Below are 16,681 nucleotides of genomic sequence, written 5' to 3'. Positions count from 1 at the left end.
GGCTGTGGGGGTCTGGAGGGCACCCTGTGAGCCCGTTCAATAGAAAACATAGGAGAGAATGCCTCCCGCCCAAAAGCTGCAATCAGCCACTTCTCAATGAACTCCACAGGATTCTTCCCTTCCATCTTTTCAGGGAGGCCTATAGCCCTTACGTTATTTCTCCTCATCCTGTTTTCTAATTCCTCCAAACGAGAAGAATGTTGATCTATCAAATGATTATTATAGGCAAGGTCTCTCTGCATGGGCCCCATGTCGTCCTCTATGGTGCTCACCCGTTCCTCCAGAGCGGAGGTTCTTTCTCTGATTTTTTGGGCATCTTGTCTGAGAAATGAGATTTCAGATTTCATCCCTTTCACCTCCGTGGTCAGTGCTGCTAGGGACACATTACATGATGTTACTGCGGTGAATATGTCCCTTAGCGTGGGTTCCCCCTCTACTATAGGGCTCTCCGGCCCCTGGGGCCTAGCTGGAGCCAGGTTTGGAGTACTCACTGTGTCCCACGTTAGACCGGTCTGCACCGCTTCTTCCAGGGGGACAGTATCGTCCGTTTCTGACCCACCACCTGGCGAGTCCTCCGGAGAGCTGGAGGATGCCACGGGCTCTTTCAGTAATGGCTGGGAGAAATGAGATTTCAGATTTCATCCCTTTCACCAGCTGGCATCTACCGTGTGACATCGTGGGACGATTTCTCCGGGAGAGGTAAGTATGTGCTCCTCGGGTATCAAGGAATCCTCCGGTGTGCTCAGTGGTGAACAAGGTTGCCTTTTGCAGGATGTTAGAGAGGATTTTCGGTGGAGCTCGCTTAGGTTGCGTCCGGCTACATCCGCTGCCTGGCCACGCCCCTGCCAAGTTTTTAACAACATGAAACATTGTAACTAACTTCCTTCTTAGATACAACTTCTGGCCCAGATTCACAAAGAGTTATAGCGGAGTATCAGTAGATACGCCGACGTAACTCCGAATCTAAGCCTGCCGTATGTTTAAATGTATCCTCAAACTGAGATACACTTAAACATGCCTAAGATACGACGGCCTGCGCCGTCGTATCTTAGGGTGCAATATTTACGCGGGCCGCTAGGTGGCGCTTCCATTGCGGTCGGCGTAGAATATGCAAATGAGTCGTTACGCCGATTCACAAACGTACGCTTGCCTGTCGCAGTAAATTTACGCCGTTTCCGTAAGAGATACGCGGCGTAAAGATAAACATGCCCCCTAGGTGGCATATCCAATATTAAAGCGGGAGTTCACCCATTTGTAAAAAAAAAAAAATTCTCCCCTTAGCTTCCTGCTCGTTCGGTCTAGGGGAATCGGCTATTTGTATTAAAATATGAGCAGAACTTACCCGTTTTCGAGCTGCATCTTCGTCCGTCGCTTCCGTGTATGGGTCTTCGGGAGCGGGCGTTCCTTCTTGATTGACAGTCTTCCGAGAGGCTTCCGACGGTCGCATCCATCGCGTCACTCGTAGCCGAAAGAAGCCGAACGTCGGTGCGGCTCTATACTGCGCCTGCGCACCGACGTTCGGCTTCTTTCGGAAAATCGTGACGCGATGGATGCGACCGTCGGAAGCCTCTCGGAAGCCTGTCAATCAAGAAGGAACGCCCATTCCCGAAGCCCATACCCGGAAGCGACGGAGAGGATGCATCTCGTAAACGGGTAAGTACTGCACATATTTTAAAATAAATAGCCGATTCCCCTAGTAAAAACGAGCAGGAATCTAAGGGGAAAAAGTGCCCTCTAAGGGTGAACCCCCGCTTTAAGTATGGCCGTCGTTCCCGCGTCGCAATTTGAAAATTTTACGTTGTCCGTGAATGGGGCTGGACGCCATTTACGTTCACGTTGAAACCAATGACGTCCTTGCGACGTCATTTAGCGCTATGCACATCGGGAAATTTTAGGGACGGCGCATGCGCAGTATGTTTGACGCGGGAACACGCCTAATTTAAATGATCCACGCCCCCTACCCGGATCATTTGAATTAGGCGGGCTTGCGCCGGGGGATTTACGCTACGCCACCGCAACTTTACAGGCAAGTGCTTTGTGAATCAAGCACTTGCCCGTAAAACTTGCAGCGGCGTAACGTAATGTCATACGTTACGCCGCCGCATTTTTTTTGTCAGTTAAAATCAAAATGTTTTGCTAGAAAATTACTGGGAACCCCCAAACATTATATATATTTTAGCAGAGACCCTAGGGAATAAAATGGCAATTTCTGCAATATTTTATGTCACATTGTATTTGCCCAGTGGTCTTCCAAATGCAATTTTTTGGGGGGAAAAATACACTTCAATTGATAAAAAAAAAAAAAAAAAAACGAAACAGTTAAGTTAGCCCAATATATTTTTTTTTAATGTGAAAGATGATTTTACGCCACGAGAATCGTGATCTATTGTCTAAGCAAAAAAATTGTGATTCTCATTTTAGAGAATCACAATTTGCAGCTCTACTACAGGTGAAACTCGAAAAATTTAAATATCATGCAAAAGTTCATTTATTTCACTAATGCAACTTAAAAGGTGAAAGTAATATATGAGATAGACTCATTACATGCAAAGCAAGATAGTTCAAGCCGTGATTTGTCATAATTGTGATTATGGCTTACAGTTTATGAAAACCCCAAATCCACAATCTCAGAAAATTTGAATATTGTGAAAAGGTGCAATATTCTAGGCTCAAAGTGTCCCACTCTAATCAGCCATAACACCTGCAAAGGGTTCCTGAGCCTTTCCTGAGTCTCTCAGTCTGGTTCAGTAGGAATCACAATCATGGGAAAGACTGCTGACCTGACAATTGTGCAGAAACACATCATTGAAACCCTCCATAAGGAGGGAAAGCCTCAAAAGATAATTGCAAAAGAAGTTCAATGTTCACAAAGTGCTGTATCAAAGCACATTTACAGAAAGTTATGTGGAAGGGAAAAGTGTGGAAGAAAAAGGTGCACAAGCAGCAGGGATGATGGCAGCCGGGAGAGGATTGTCAGGAAAAGGCCATTCAAAAGTATTGGACTTTCACAAGGAGTGGACTGAGGCTGGAGTCAGTGCATCAAGAATCACCACACACAGACGGATCCTGGACATGGGCATAACATGTATTCCTCTTGAGCTGAAGGCCGCTATTGAAGAATCCAGATCTTCCATAATACCTCAGCAGTGAACTATCTTGCTTTGCATGTAATGCGTCTCTCTCAAAAAATAGTTTCACCTTTTAAATTGCATTGGTGAGATAAATGAACAATATTCAAATTGTTCGAGTTTCACGTGTGTGTTTGTGTGTATATATATATATATATATATATATATATATATATATATATATATATATATATATATATATACATATATATATACACGCACACACACACACACACACATACATACATATATATATATTTTTTTTGGTTTAAATATTCTGTTCTTGAATAAAATAAATATTTGTTTATAAATTGTATTTTAAAACATAAGGACAAAGTGGATAAAATGTTTCAGGTCACAAAAAATTATATCAAAAACTGTGTTTAAGTTGATGCCAAAATTTGACTGACGGCAATTCACAGAGCTATCACAAGAAAACCTAGGTCAATGCTACAGGGTTCTGCACATATGAAGTATATATTTACAGCTACAAAGAATACATTATAATGGAAAGTAAATGGCCTCTAGGCACGAGCCTTGAAAAGATGAGGGGAAAGGTGACTAGGGAGCATATTTCACAAATCGATTTAAGCAGCAATATTATTGCTATTTATTTATGACACAATTATTGGTACATGAAAAGCAGAACTTGTCAGCAGAAATGATAAGCCAGTATATATATATATATATATATGAAACTCCAAACAAATAGCTAAAATGACAGCTGAAATAAATCTGCATTATGTTTACTGTTTTACCTGCTAGAAGATTTGCAATTTTGAACAGCCAATATTTTAATTTAGAGCACACTCAGACAGTTAACACACACATGGCTCCTGATTAAAAAAAAATGTAATATTCCTGACCATGTGCCATTTTGCACTAGTGTTTAACCACTTAGGACCCGTACCAATATGGAGGTAAAGGACCTGGCCCCTTTTTGCGATTCGGCACTGCACCGCTTTAACTGACATTTGCGCGGTCATGCGACGTGGCTCCCAAACAAAATTGGAGTCCTTTTTTTTCCCACAAATAGAGCTTTCTTTTGGTGGTATTTGATCACCTTTGAGGTTTTTATTTTTTGCGCTATAAACAAAAATAGAGTGACAATTTTAAAAAAATGCAATATGTTTTACTTTTTGATCTAATAAATATCCCCCAAAAAATATATTAAAAACATGTTTTTCCTCAGTTTAGGCCGATATGTATTCTTCTACATATTTTTGGTAAAAAAAAAAAAAAAAATTGCAATAAGTGTTTATTGATTGGTTTGCACAAAATGTATAGCATTTACAAAATAGGGGATCGTTTTATGGCATTTTTATTAATATTTTATTTTTTTACTATTATTTACTATTAATGGCGGCGATCAGCGACATTATGGCGGACACATCGGACCATTGTCATTTTTACAGCGAAAAGTGCTATAAAAATGCACTGAATACTGTGAAAATGACAGTGAAGGGGTTAACCAGGAGGGCGCACTGTAGGGGTTAACTGTGATCTGAGGGAGTGTTATTACTGTGGGGGGGCGCGGCTGTGTGTGTGACGTCACTGATCGTCGTTCCCTAACACAGGGAACAGACGATCACTGACAGCCACACTAGGAAGAACGGGGAAGGTTTGTTTACACTTATCTCTCCCCATTCTTCCGCTCTGTGACCCGATCGCGGGACACCGGCGGCAAATGGGTCCACGGGTCCCACGGGCGTGGTCACGGAGGACAGGACCGGGTCGCGAGTGCACCGCCAGCGCGCGCTCGCAAACCATGGCTGGGCATCTTAAAGGGAATGGACCTGTACGTCCATGTGCCCATCCGTGCCATTCTGCCAACTTAAATAGTTATGTGGCGGTCCTTAAGTGGTTAAAGGGTAACTCCACTTTTATGGGGGAAAAAATAGCAAATGAGGAAAAAAATAGCACATATAATTGTGACATTGATCATATTGTAATTGAATGTTATTAAAAATCACCTTTCCTTTTTTTCATCTGCATCCACTGTAATTTTCTGAGAATGCAATGCAATATGGCTACCTGGAGTTGTTCTGTACATTGGCGGCCAGTCTGGAGGGCGTATACTACCATCTAAAGAACACTTTCAAGCTGGCCTCTGCGAGGGAGGTATTTAAAATGCCCTTGAAAGATTTAAAACATGCCGACTGCCAGGCTTCCAGGTCCCAGCAGAATTGCAAATCTGACTCCCAGGCTGTCATATAGGGGAGTTTTGTGTGTGGTAGTACTAGTGACAAGTAAACAATTGAGATCCCTCCCCTCTGTTCCAATCCCAGACCACATTATAGTTTGTATGGAGTAAACCTAGGCGGCATTGGTCTTTCCAGATTGAGTGTAAATAATGTGATATTTGTTGGAATCGAAATCGCTCAGAGGGGGGTATATCCAGCTTATATACATAATGGTTGAGAGGGCCCGAGGATGTGAAAAAATGGCCGATCCGGTACGGTCCTCTGTCCAGCCACCATTTGAAAGCTACTATGTTCATACCTGGGGGGGGGGGGGGAGTCAGGGTTATTAAAAAAATGTGACAGTGGTTTTCTTGCAGAGGTCAGGGTTGTGTGTAGACGGTCCCAAAGGGCTAAAGAATGAGACAGGGTCTGCACCATTATCGGTGGACGGGATTTTGGCAGGCACCACATCAAGAAGTCAAGAGTGTGTCAAGTTAATTCCTAGATAATTGATGGACGTTTCATTCCATGCTAATTTAAAAGATTGTTGGAGCAGGGAAACCATGTCCGGGGGGAGGGAGACATTCATTGTGAGGGATTTGGAGAAGTTCACTTGAAGTCCTGAAATAACCAAGAATACTTGTAGCGTCTGACATAAGTTTGGGAGAGACGTGATGGGTGAGGTAAGGAATAAAAGGATATTGTCCTCATACAGCCTGCACTTGTGAATTTGAGAACCACACGCTACTCCCTTTACATTTGGCTTCTGCCGGATTGCTATAGCAAGGGTCTCAATAGCTACCGCAAAGATTAGTGGCGAGAGTGGGCATCCTTGCCTGGTGCCTGTTGCAATGTGTATTGGGTCCGAGTAACATCCCTGAAGGCGAACTTGTGCCTGTGGGAAAGGGTAGAGGGCTCAAATTAAGTCCATGAACCTGTCTCCAAAGCTGCTCCAAAAGAATGAATATGTACGGCCAGGAGACAGAGTCAAAGGCTTTGTTTAGATCCAAGGAAAGTAACGTGCCTACTTTAGGGCCCTCCTCCCAGTTATATTGAAGAATAGAGACTATGTTGATTGCTTGCCTAATTTGGTCAGGGCCCTGTCTGCCGGGTATGAAACCAACTTGATCTTTGTGTATGTAATTGCTAATGAAGGCTGAGAATCGGTTGGCAAGAATTTTGGTCAGTATTTTAAGATTGCTATTAATTAGTGAAGATGGGCGGTAGTTGCTGACATCCTCAGGATATTTATCTGGTTTAGGGATCACCGCTATATATGCTTATTAAGGTGTGTGTCTATCAGGTCTCCCCGGGTTTTGGCATGAACATTTTTTGTAAGGAACGGTGCCAAGGTGTTGGCGAATGCTTTGTAGTAAGGGTTGGACAGCCCATCGGGGCCTGGAGTGGATCCATTTTTAAGTTCCCTGATGACCCCTAGAACCTCCCCCTCCGAGAAGGAAGCATCTAGGATACTCTTGTGTTCAGGGGGATAATACAGGAATCGCCAAGGAATCCAGGAATTGTGTAATGGCCAATGTGTCTTTGACGGCAGGGGCTTTGTAGAGTTTTGTATAAAAACTCTGAAAGGCCTCCAGGATTTTCTTAAGATTAGCTGAGAGACCGTGACCAGGAATCCTGATATGTGACATTACATGAAGCCGTATTTTGGGGGATAATTTAGATGCAAGCATAGATCCGATCTTGTCTAGAGGTCGACCGATATGGGTTTTTCTCTGGCCGATGCCGATATTTAGAAATTGTGGCGGCCGATGGCCGATATATGATGCCGATATGTTAGGCCGATTTAAAAAAAAAAAAAATCCCCTTCATCTCATAATATCTAACAGTTGGACCCCTTTCACACGGGGGTGTTTTACAGGTGCTAAAAATAGCACCTGTAAAGTGCCTGCAAAATGGCTCCCCTGCAGTCTCAGTGTGAATGCCCAAGTGCTTTCACACTGAGGTGGTGCGCTGGCAGGACGTTAAAAAAAGTCCTGCAAGCAGCATCTATGGAGCGGTGTATACCGCTCCTCCACTACTCCTGCCCATTGAAATGAATGGGCACTGCTGCCAAAGCGCCTGCAAAGCGCTTCTGTAGCGGTGCTACACGGGCGCATTTAACCTCTTCATCAGCCGCTAGCTGGGTTATAAGTGCCCTGCTAGCAGCCAAATTGCACCTGCCCGCTCCAGTGTGAAAGCAATGGAGTTCCACCAAAGAAAAAATATTTTATATTACAAATACTGCAGCTGATGACTTTTAATATATGGCCACTTACCTGTCATGGGCGCCCGCAATGTCGACACCCGAAGCCGATCTCTCCCTCGGCTCTCGGGTGCTGCCCTGGCCATCTTCGGTAGGGGAATCAGGAAACAGGCACAAAAACAGGTAATCAAAACTTTTGGACGAAGTAAAAAAAAAAATGGGCTAACTTTACTGTTTCTTTTTATTCATTAAAGTGTATTTTTTCCCCCAAAAATTGCATTTGAAAGACCGCTGAGCAAATACTGTGTGACATAAAATATTGCAACAACCGTTTTTTTTTTTTTTTTTTTTTTTTAGCAGAATAAAATAATATATATATATATATATATATATATATATATATATATATATATATATATATATATATATATATATATATATATATATATATATATATATATATATAATTTTTGGGGGTTCTAAGTGATTTTCTAGCAGAAAATACAGGAGTTTTAATTGTAAGCAAAAAGATTCAGTCTTTAAATGGTTAAACTGAGAACTTCTACACACATAGTTCAGTTCATTGATAAGTAGCAACATTGTATCTTTTCTCACACTTGGCAGGCTGCCCAGCAACAAGTCTCTCCACAGGAATCTTCAGGCAACTTGCAAATGACTTCTGTATCATAGAAGTCAATGCAAGTCGTGCTGAAGTAAATCGGCTTTTTTTTTTAAACAATTGGCCGATGCCGATTAATTAAAAAAGCGCCAAAAATCGGCCAATATATTGGTCGACCTCTAATCTTTCTGTGTATAGAATTTGTTTTTATTCCATTGAAAGTATTTTTTCCACTTGTGTTGTGAGAGCCAGGTAGATGTCAAGTTGGGTTATTGTGGTGCTTGGGGGGTTCTTTTGTGATGAGTTTTGATCGAGCTGAAGTGTACGCTCTTTCTAGTTTTTCCATATCGGCTGTTCTCTCCCGTTTAATTTGGGCGGACATTCGAATGATTTCCCCCCTAATAAATGCGTAATTTGTGGGCTGCCCAAAAGGTTTCCGCTGAGATATCCTCTGTGTTGTTGGTTTGAAAATATGCTTTAAAAGATTTCTCAAGCATGGTTACTCTAACTGAAAGAAATGCCAATAGACTATGAATGCGGTGATCATTGCACATGTACTCCATGGAGAACTACAAGTCTGTCTGCTGTAGTTTATCCATTCACATCATTTTTTCCACGTACACAAATAATCACAGCACGTGAAAACCCCCATCTGGTGCCTTAAAGCGGAATTCCACCCAAAAGTGAAACTTCCGCTTATTTGTCTCCTCCCCCGTGCGTGCCACATTTGGCACCTTTCAGGGGGGGAACAGGGACCTTTTTTTGACAGGTATCCTTCTCCACTTATGGAAACGGCGCCACGGCAAAGCTCTGCCCCCCTCCTCCTCCACCGCCGGGCCAATTAGAAAGAGCAGCACGCTTTGTGCATGTGCAATAGGGAACCGGATGTGAAGCCAAGGGCTTCACTGTCGTGTTCCATAACCTGCCAATGGCATACCTCCCAACTTTTTGAGATGGGAATAAAGGGACACCTATCAGCAAAAATATGTAGGCATAGGACACACCCCGTTACGCCCCCTTAAAGGAGAAGTGTACACAAAAAAAAAACAAGATTGGTTAAAGCGGTAGTTCACCCCCCCCCCCCGACACATTTTACCATCGAGACAGGCATTGTAGCGCGAGCTACAGTATGCCTGTCCCGATTTTTTTAACCCCGTACTCACCTTGTAGTCGTCCATCGTAGATTCCGGCTCCCGTGGGGAATGGGCGTGCCTATGGAGAGGGAGGATGATTGACGGCCGGCCCTGGCACGTCACTCTCCCCGAAGACAGCCGGAGTAGGTCTCGGCTCTTCACGGCGCCTGCGCACAGGCTATGCGCACGCGTCGTGAAGACCAAGCCTATTTCGGCTATTTCCGGAGAAGCGTGACGCGCCAGAGCCGGCCGTCAATCATCCTCCGTCTCCATAGGCACGCCCATTCCCCGGAATCTTCGATGGACGACTACAAGGTGAGTACGGCGGTAAAAAATTCGGGACAGGCATACTGTAGCTCGCGCTACAATGCCTGATTTTAAGGTAAAATAAAAAATAATTTTTTTTTTCCCGTCGATAGGGTGAACCCCCGCTTTAAACTCACAAGTGCCTTTTACCACTACTATTCCTTTACATTTTCTTTTGGAATTTACAAATGCAGCAATTTAGAAATCAGATGAAAGGTTTAGGGCTGGAAAACACTTTTTGATAGATAAAAAGTGCATTTTATATACATATATATATATAGATAAGACCAAAATGAGAGACAAATGAGGGACATTGCTCCAAATAAGGGACAGCTGGGAGCTCTGCCAATGGCAGCACCTTACAGCCGATCCAAAGACTGCGTGCGGTGCTGACATTGCAGGCTCCCTGGACAGGGGAGTGTCCATATATTCAAAGTCAGCAGCTACAGTATGTTTAGTTCCTCTTTAGGGGGGGGGGGGGGGGGTGTTGGAAAGGGTCGTTGGGCCCTAGATGTACGGGGATCTTTCACAAAGTGTATAAACGTCATGATGAATCTGATTACTAGAAATCATTGAAATACAATGCAGCAATGAATTGGACCACAGATACACTGGATGTTCTCCTAAGCTTTACTGATAACTTTTTTCATAACTGGATTCATCAGTTGTCATTCTCTGTTGTGATCACAAAGGAACTGAACACGTCTATGGAAACAGCAAAATAAGTCAAAATATTAAAAATACCTTGACTTCCTTCTCACTGTCACCCTTTCCGTGGCGCTTCATCCTGCATGCGTTATCTTTAAACATACCTCCCTCCTGCTCACCGCACGGAATTATGGAACCTGTAGTTTACTCTCTGGATTCCACCAATAGAACTGTACCGAAAAGAACTACAATCCCGTCATGCAGCGCACAAGGCACGTGATGCCAGAAGGCTGGTCAGTGATGGCAGACGGGAAGTGACGTTGTGACTATGGAAACTGTTGCTAGGGTTTTGGAGACGGACGCTGTGCTACAAGAACGGGGCCCCTGGGCATGCTCGGGTGAGGGAACCAATACAGGAATGATTTCTATATCGTAGACTGATAGGAACGTGAGTGGTGCTCGGGTTTTGTGGCTCGTATGGTCCGTACAATATTGGTGGAGAGAGGGTTCCTGGGGGTGATACTTCATCCTCAGTCACGTTCGTTTTCTCCTCTCATTATTCAGCTTCCCCTCTCTCTAAGTTCTTGTTTTCGTGCTATTCACCACACACTGTATTGGGAGAACCTATGAGAATAGGGTTGTCACTTTTTGTTTGAGGGAATACTGAATGGCAGTGTTGGCAAAAAAAAGTGTGCCACCTCCTGTACCGTGTGTGGAGGAGAAGAGAGGGTGGGCAGCCTGAGGTCACTCTCTCAGCACACGGACAGAGCTGTCTCTGATATCTCTTGTCACAGCTTCTGATAGGGGATCCGTGGGAGGAGCTCCTGAGAGCCAATTACAGCAGTCACATGATATAGAAGCTGCACTGCCTCATTAACCCTATTAATATAGCACTTTAGCTGAAAGATGGCTTCACTGCGGCTCTCTCATTGTGGGAGGGAGCGTCTGGGGCTCACTTAGTGATCGCGGTGTCCTTTAAACACAAATCAAAGCAAAGGGCCAATCACAATGGCTCTTTACCATGTGATCAGCTGTGTCAAATCACAGCTGATCACATGTAAACAAACTTGCCAGTTAGAACCCTTTCACACTGAGGAGTTTTTCAGGCGGTACAGCGCGAAATAGCGCCTAAATACCATCTGAAAAACTCCTGCACTGCCTACTAAGTGTGAAAGCCCGAGGGCTTTCCCACTGAGGCGATGCGCTGGTGGGAGAGAAAAAAATCTCCTGCCAGCAGCATCTTTGGAGCGGTGAGAGGAGCGGCGTGTTTACCGCTCCTTCCCATTAAAAACAATGGGAAACCGCGGTATTAACCCTTTATTGGCCGCTAGTGGGGTTAATACCGCACCGCTAGTGGCTGAATCTGACGGTATAGCTCCGCTATTTTTAGCGCCGCTATACCGCCACCACGCCCACGCCCCAGTGTGAAAGGGGCCTTAATGGCAGTATTTTCCTCATTGTGTAGAGCTACATGATTCTGGATAAAATGAGAATCCCATTTTTTTTGCTTAGAATAAAGATCATGATTCTCGGTGTAACATCTTTCACATTATACAAAAAAAAAAACAATGGGCTAACTTTACTGTTTATTTTTTTTAAATTCATTGAAGTGTATTATTTTTCCAAAAAAATTGTGTTTGAAAGACCGCTGCACAAATACAGTGTGACATACGATATTTCAACCACCTCCATTTTATTCTTTAGGGTCTCTGCTAAAAAAAAAAAATGTATATAATGTTTGGGGGTTCTAAGTAATTTTCTAGCAAAAACAACTGATTTTAAATTGTAACCAACAAGTGTCAAAAAGGTTTAGACTTTAAAGCGGGGGGGTTCCGCACAAATAATTTTTTTTTTTTTTTTAAAGATTATTCTCCCGCTGTTCAGATAGCATATCGTTTACTCACCAGTCCCATTATCGCAGCCACCAGGATTTTCATTTCCCCAAAAAATATATTTTTTAAAAATGGGCACTCTGAAGCCCTCCAGGTGTGTAATGGCGTTTACAATGGTTTTCCATGAGTTAAAATGGCCGAATTGTGTCCGCCCTCGCCACATGACCGGCTGCAGAGTCATGTGACGTGTCAAATCTTGCGAGAATTCGTCTCTTGCTGGTCAAAACAATATTCTCCTGGTCAGCGTGACGAGACACTGCTCATCAATCCCATGAATCAATGCGGCGATCGCAGACGAAGCGACACGCCCAGTCCCGCAGGATTGAAACCAGGAAGTGCCTGTTCAGGAGCCAGAAATAAGGTATGGAATCGTTTTAAAAATTTTTAAACCGCAAAGTTTGAATAGACAGCCTGAGCACTTTTGTTTAAGGAGAAGTTAGGAATTAGGGTGAACCTCCACTTTAAAGAGGAAGTAAAGCCAAAAAGAAAAGAAAAGAAAAACACACCCTGAAAGACAAAGGCATAATAAGCTAGTATGCATAGCATTGGCCAGAGCTTATTATGAATTACTTACCTGAGATCGAAGCAGCCGCCCTCATTCGCCTCCTCCGTTGCCGGAGTGACTTCAGGATATCGCGGCTCCGTCGCTGTGATTGGCCAGAGCTGCGATGACGTTGTGCAATGTCGCCGTTAGAAGCGGCACGCTTAGTGCGTCTGCGCGCCGTGCGCTGTAGACATCGGTGCCTGTCTATTGCAAATATCTTCTAAACTGTGTAGGTTAAGGAGATATTTCTTGTACCTACAGGAAAGCCTTAATCTAGACTTACCTGTAGGTAAAGGTGGCCTGTAAGGGTTTACAACCACTTTAATAGCTAGATTCAGCAAGGATGCCTTAACATTATGGCGGTGTAGCTTAGCGTGTTTAGGCTGCGCCGCCGTAAGTTAGCGAGGCAAGTACTTGATTCTCAAAGTACTTGCCTGCTAAGTTACGGCGGCGTAGCCTAAAACGAACGGGCGTAAGGGCACCTAATTCAAATTAGTCTGAGGGGGCGTGTTTTATGGTAATGAGGCTTGACTTGACGTGATTGACGTTTTTTTTTTTTTTTTTAACTGCGCATGCGCCGGGCGCCTACATTTCCCAGTGTGCAATGTGGCTAAGTCCGCCACACGGGCCTATTGATTTTGACGTGGATGTAAACGACGTAAAGCGGGAACGGCGGCCATACTTTAACATTACTATTCCAACTATTTGATGGAATAACTTTAGGCCTGCTAATGCGTTACGTAAACGGCGTAAATGTACTGCGGCGGCCGGGCGTACGTTCGTGAATAGGCGTATCTAGTGATTTACATATTCTACGCCGACCGCAATAGAAGTGCCACCTAGCGGCCAGCCAAAATATTGCACCCTAAGATAGGATGGCGCAAGCCGTCTTATCTTGGATAGGTTTAAGTGTATCTCTGTTTGAGAATACACTTAAACTTAGGTCGGCGCAGATTCTGAGTTAGGTCGGCTTATCTACTGATACGCCGACCTAACTCTACCTGAATCTAGCTATAAGTGTTTTTTTTGTTTTTTTGTGACAGCTCGGCTTTGCACTGTTTACATAGAATCACAGAAATAGCTGATTAGGACCGGGAGGAGGGTTGAATCGAGATTGTGCAGCTCTAACACTGTGTATTCAATAAGTGGCATTTACACTAATAATTAGGGCACTGATAATCAGCATTCATCATTGCCTCCATATCTGCAGCTTATCAGTCAAGAATAAAAAAAAACACAGTGGTGATTAAATACCACCAAAAAAAATAAATCTGTCTCAAAAAAATAAAAATAAAACATTTTCATATGGATACAGCATTGCATAAACACACAATTGTCATTCAAAGTGTGAAAGCTGAGCATTTCCCTGGGCAGGAAGGGGTGGAAGTGCCCAGTATTAAAGTGGTTTAAGCCCACTGAAAGTAAAAATCTAAATGAAACCCTCCTACCTTTTATAGCTGAGGAAGCTTTCATCTTTTCCTCTGTTTGATCTACAATTGCCAGGGTGATCATATGCGCATATATGATCATTTATGTCACCAGTAGGAGTGATCTCCAGTGTGTTGGCACACAAGTCTGCACCTGCTTGAACTGTCCTGTCAGGAAGCTGTCACTGTGAACTGCCAGTCATAAGAGGTGGAGGCATTCCTTGCCCTACAGCCGCACTCATTGTATGTGTGTGACTGTGGGGCGAGGAATGCCTCATCCATCTTATGGTTGGTTGTATGCAGGGACATCTTCCAGATGGGATCGATCAGGCTGGTTAAAATTTGTATCCAAACACGCCTGAGCTCATTTTTAGACACTGGCCATTTGATAGTTTAACCACTTGGCGCCCAGGCTAATTCTGACCCTTCTCTCCTACATTGCTAGAAAATAACATAGAACCCCCAAACAATATATATGTTTTTTTTTTTTAGCAGAGACCCTAGAGAATACAATGTCATTCATTGCACGGTATTTGCGCAGCAATTAAAAAACAAAACAAAAAAACAGTAAAGTTAGCCCAATTTCTTTTGTATAATGTGAAAGATGAAGTTGCGCCAAGTAAATAGATACCTAACATGGCATGCTTTAAAATTGCACACACTTGTGGAATGGCGCCAAACTTTGGTACTTAAAAATCCCCATAGGCAACGCTTTGTTTACTGGTTACATGTTTTGAGTTACAGAGGAGGTCTAGAATTGTTGATTTTGCTCTAACGTTCGCAGTGACGCCTCACATGTGTGGTTTGAACACTGTTTTCTTTTGTGGGCGGGACTTACATATGTGTTTGCTTCTGCGTGTGAGAACACGGGGACAGGGGCACTTTAATTTGTTTTCTTATTTATTTTTAATTTGTTTAATCTTGACATAAAAAAATTCTTGTATTCCTATTACAAGGAATGTAAACATCCCATGTAATAAGAATATGACATGACAGGACCTCTTTACAGTGAGATATGGGGTCAAAAAGACCCCACATCTCACTCCTAAGCTAGGAAGTCTAAAAAAAAAAAAAAAAAAAAAAACGATCACTGCTTCCCAGCCAAGGTGATGCTGTTTTTTTAATGCAGAGGCCGGGCGTGACGTCATAACATCGCTTCTGGCCTCCGATGATCATAGAGACTCCAGCAACTATCTGGTCCACCGTAAATCTATATGATCAGCGTCCGGGGCCGGCGGATCCGTTCTCCGACTCACCGATCGCAGCGGTGAGTCGGGAGAACCAACGGAAGGGGGACATCCCCTTTCGCCGCCCGTAAGAACAATCAAGCGGCGGAACAGCCACTATGATCATCCTTATGGTGTAGGGAATCACCGGCTGAAAATGCTGATATCTGAATGATGCCTGTAGCTGCACCCATCATTCAGATATATCACCACAAAGCCCAGGACATCATATGATGGGCCCTGGGCGCCAAGTGGTTAAAGTGGTTGTAAACCCATTACAACCAGTTTAACTTACCGGTAAGCCTATATTAAGGATTACCTGTAGGTGCAAGAAATATCTCCCAAACCTAAAACGTTTAGGAGATGTTTGCATAAAATAGTGGCACTGACGTCTATGGTTCATGCGCCATAGAGTTCAGGCACAGGCACACTGAGTGTGCTCCTTCTAACGGTGATCATGCCGTTAGTGGTGGCATGCGTGGGAGTGACGTCATCACTGCTCCGGCCAGTCACAGCGCCAAAGCAGCGATACCCGGAAGTCTCTCCCCGGGTATCATGGCGGTGTCGGAGGAGGCGAACGAGGGCAAATGCGGGGAATTCGATCTCATGGAAGGAATAGTCATAGTGAGCTTTGTCTTGCAGGTTATCTGGCCTGAGGTGAGTTGAAATGACTGGCCTCAGGTGATACACAGAGATGAATGAAATCCTCCTACATAAGTTGCATCTGTTTATCTACAGTCTTCTCTTTCTACAGCTGTTCGGAATTCCAGAAGTCCATAATTTTATAAAGCTTGTCTCGGCATTCAGAAGAAAAGGGGGCAGAGAGCTGAAGTTACACTCTGCAGAGCTCAGTGAGGAGAGTCCTGACAGCTTATTGGAGGGGAGAGACACCCCCCTCCCCTCTGACAGCACACAGGAACAGATCTGATCAGCTGCAGCTCCCTCCCCTGTCACACTTGTATCTCTTGGTGTCAGGAAAACTTGTCAGAAGTGACTCCTGCTGATAGCAGAGGAACAAAGCAGCAGAGAGAAATGACACTTTACTTAAAGAGGATGTCCGCTGAAAAAAAAATATTAAAAGCCAGCAGCTACAAATACTGCAGTGAAGTGAAGCGCTCTGGCTTCACTGCCCGGTTCCCTACGGCGCATGTGCGAGTTGCGCTGCGCCTGCTGATTGGCTTTCGCTGTGTACTGGGAGCCGAGTGTTCCCAGCACACAACAGGGGGGGGGGGGGGGGGGTGACGTAATGCCCGCAGTCTGCACCCCCCCCCAGGTATCTGCACCCCCCCTCCCCCCTGAAAGGTGTCAAATGTGACACCGGAGAGGGGGAGGGTTTCCGATCAGCGGGAGTTCCACTGTAGGGTGGAGCTCT

General features: G+C 44.2%; 2 protein-coding genes across 4 annotated transcripts in view; one reads left to right on the top strand and one right to left on the bottom strand.

Annotated features, from left to right (window-relative positions):
- FTO (FTO alpha-ketoglutarate dependent dioxygenase) overlaps positions 1-10,478 on the bottom strand; it is a 611,902-nt gene extending 601,424 nt beyond the window's left edge. The window contains exon 1 of the mRNA XM_040328738.1: positions 10,317-10,478. Coding sequence (XP_040184672.1) covers positions 10,317-10,382 — 66 coding nt within the window. The 5' untranslated portion in view covers positions 10,383-10,478. The remainder of the gene's footprint in view (positions 1-10,316) is intronic.
- A 34-nt stretch (positions 10,479-10,512) lies between these two features.
- RPGRIP1L (RPGRIP1 like) overlaps positions 10,513-16,681 on the top strand; it is a 361,700-nt gene continuing 355,531 nt past the window's right edge. For 2 of the 3 annotated variants that reach the window (XM_040328736.1, XM_040328734.1), the window contains exon 1: positions 10,513-10,618. In XM_040328736.1, the coding sequence (XP_040184670.1) occupies positions 10,611-10,618 (8 nt within the window). In that variant the 5' untranslated portion in view covers positions 10,513-10,610. Of the gene's footprint in view, positions 10,669-16,681 lie in introns of all 3 variants that reach the window. The other variant, XM_040328735.1, reaches the window with a different exon arrangement.

This window comes from Rana temporaria, chromosome 11, assembly GCF_905171775.1.
Source record: "Rana temporaria chromosome 11, aRanTem1.1, whole genome shotgun sequence".
In the NCBI taxonomy this organism is placed as follows: Eukaryota; Metazoa; Chordata; class Amphibia; order Anura; family Ranidae; genus Rana; species Rana temporaria.
The sequence above is the reverse complement of the archived record's forward strand: the minus strand, read 5'-3'. Positions and strand labels throughout refer to the sequence as shown.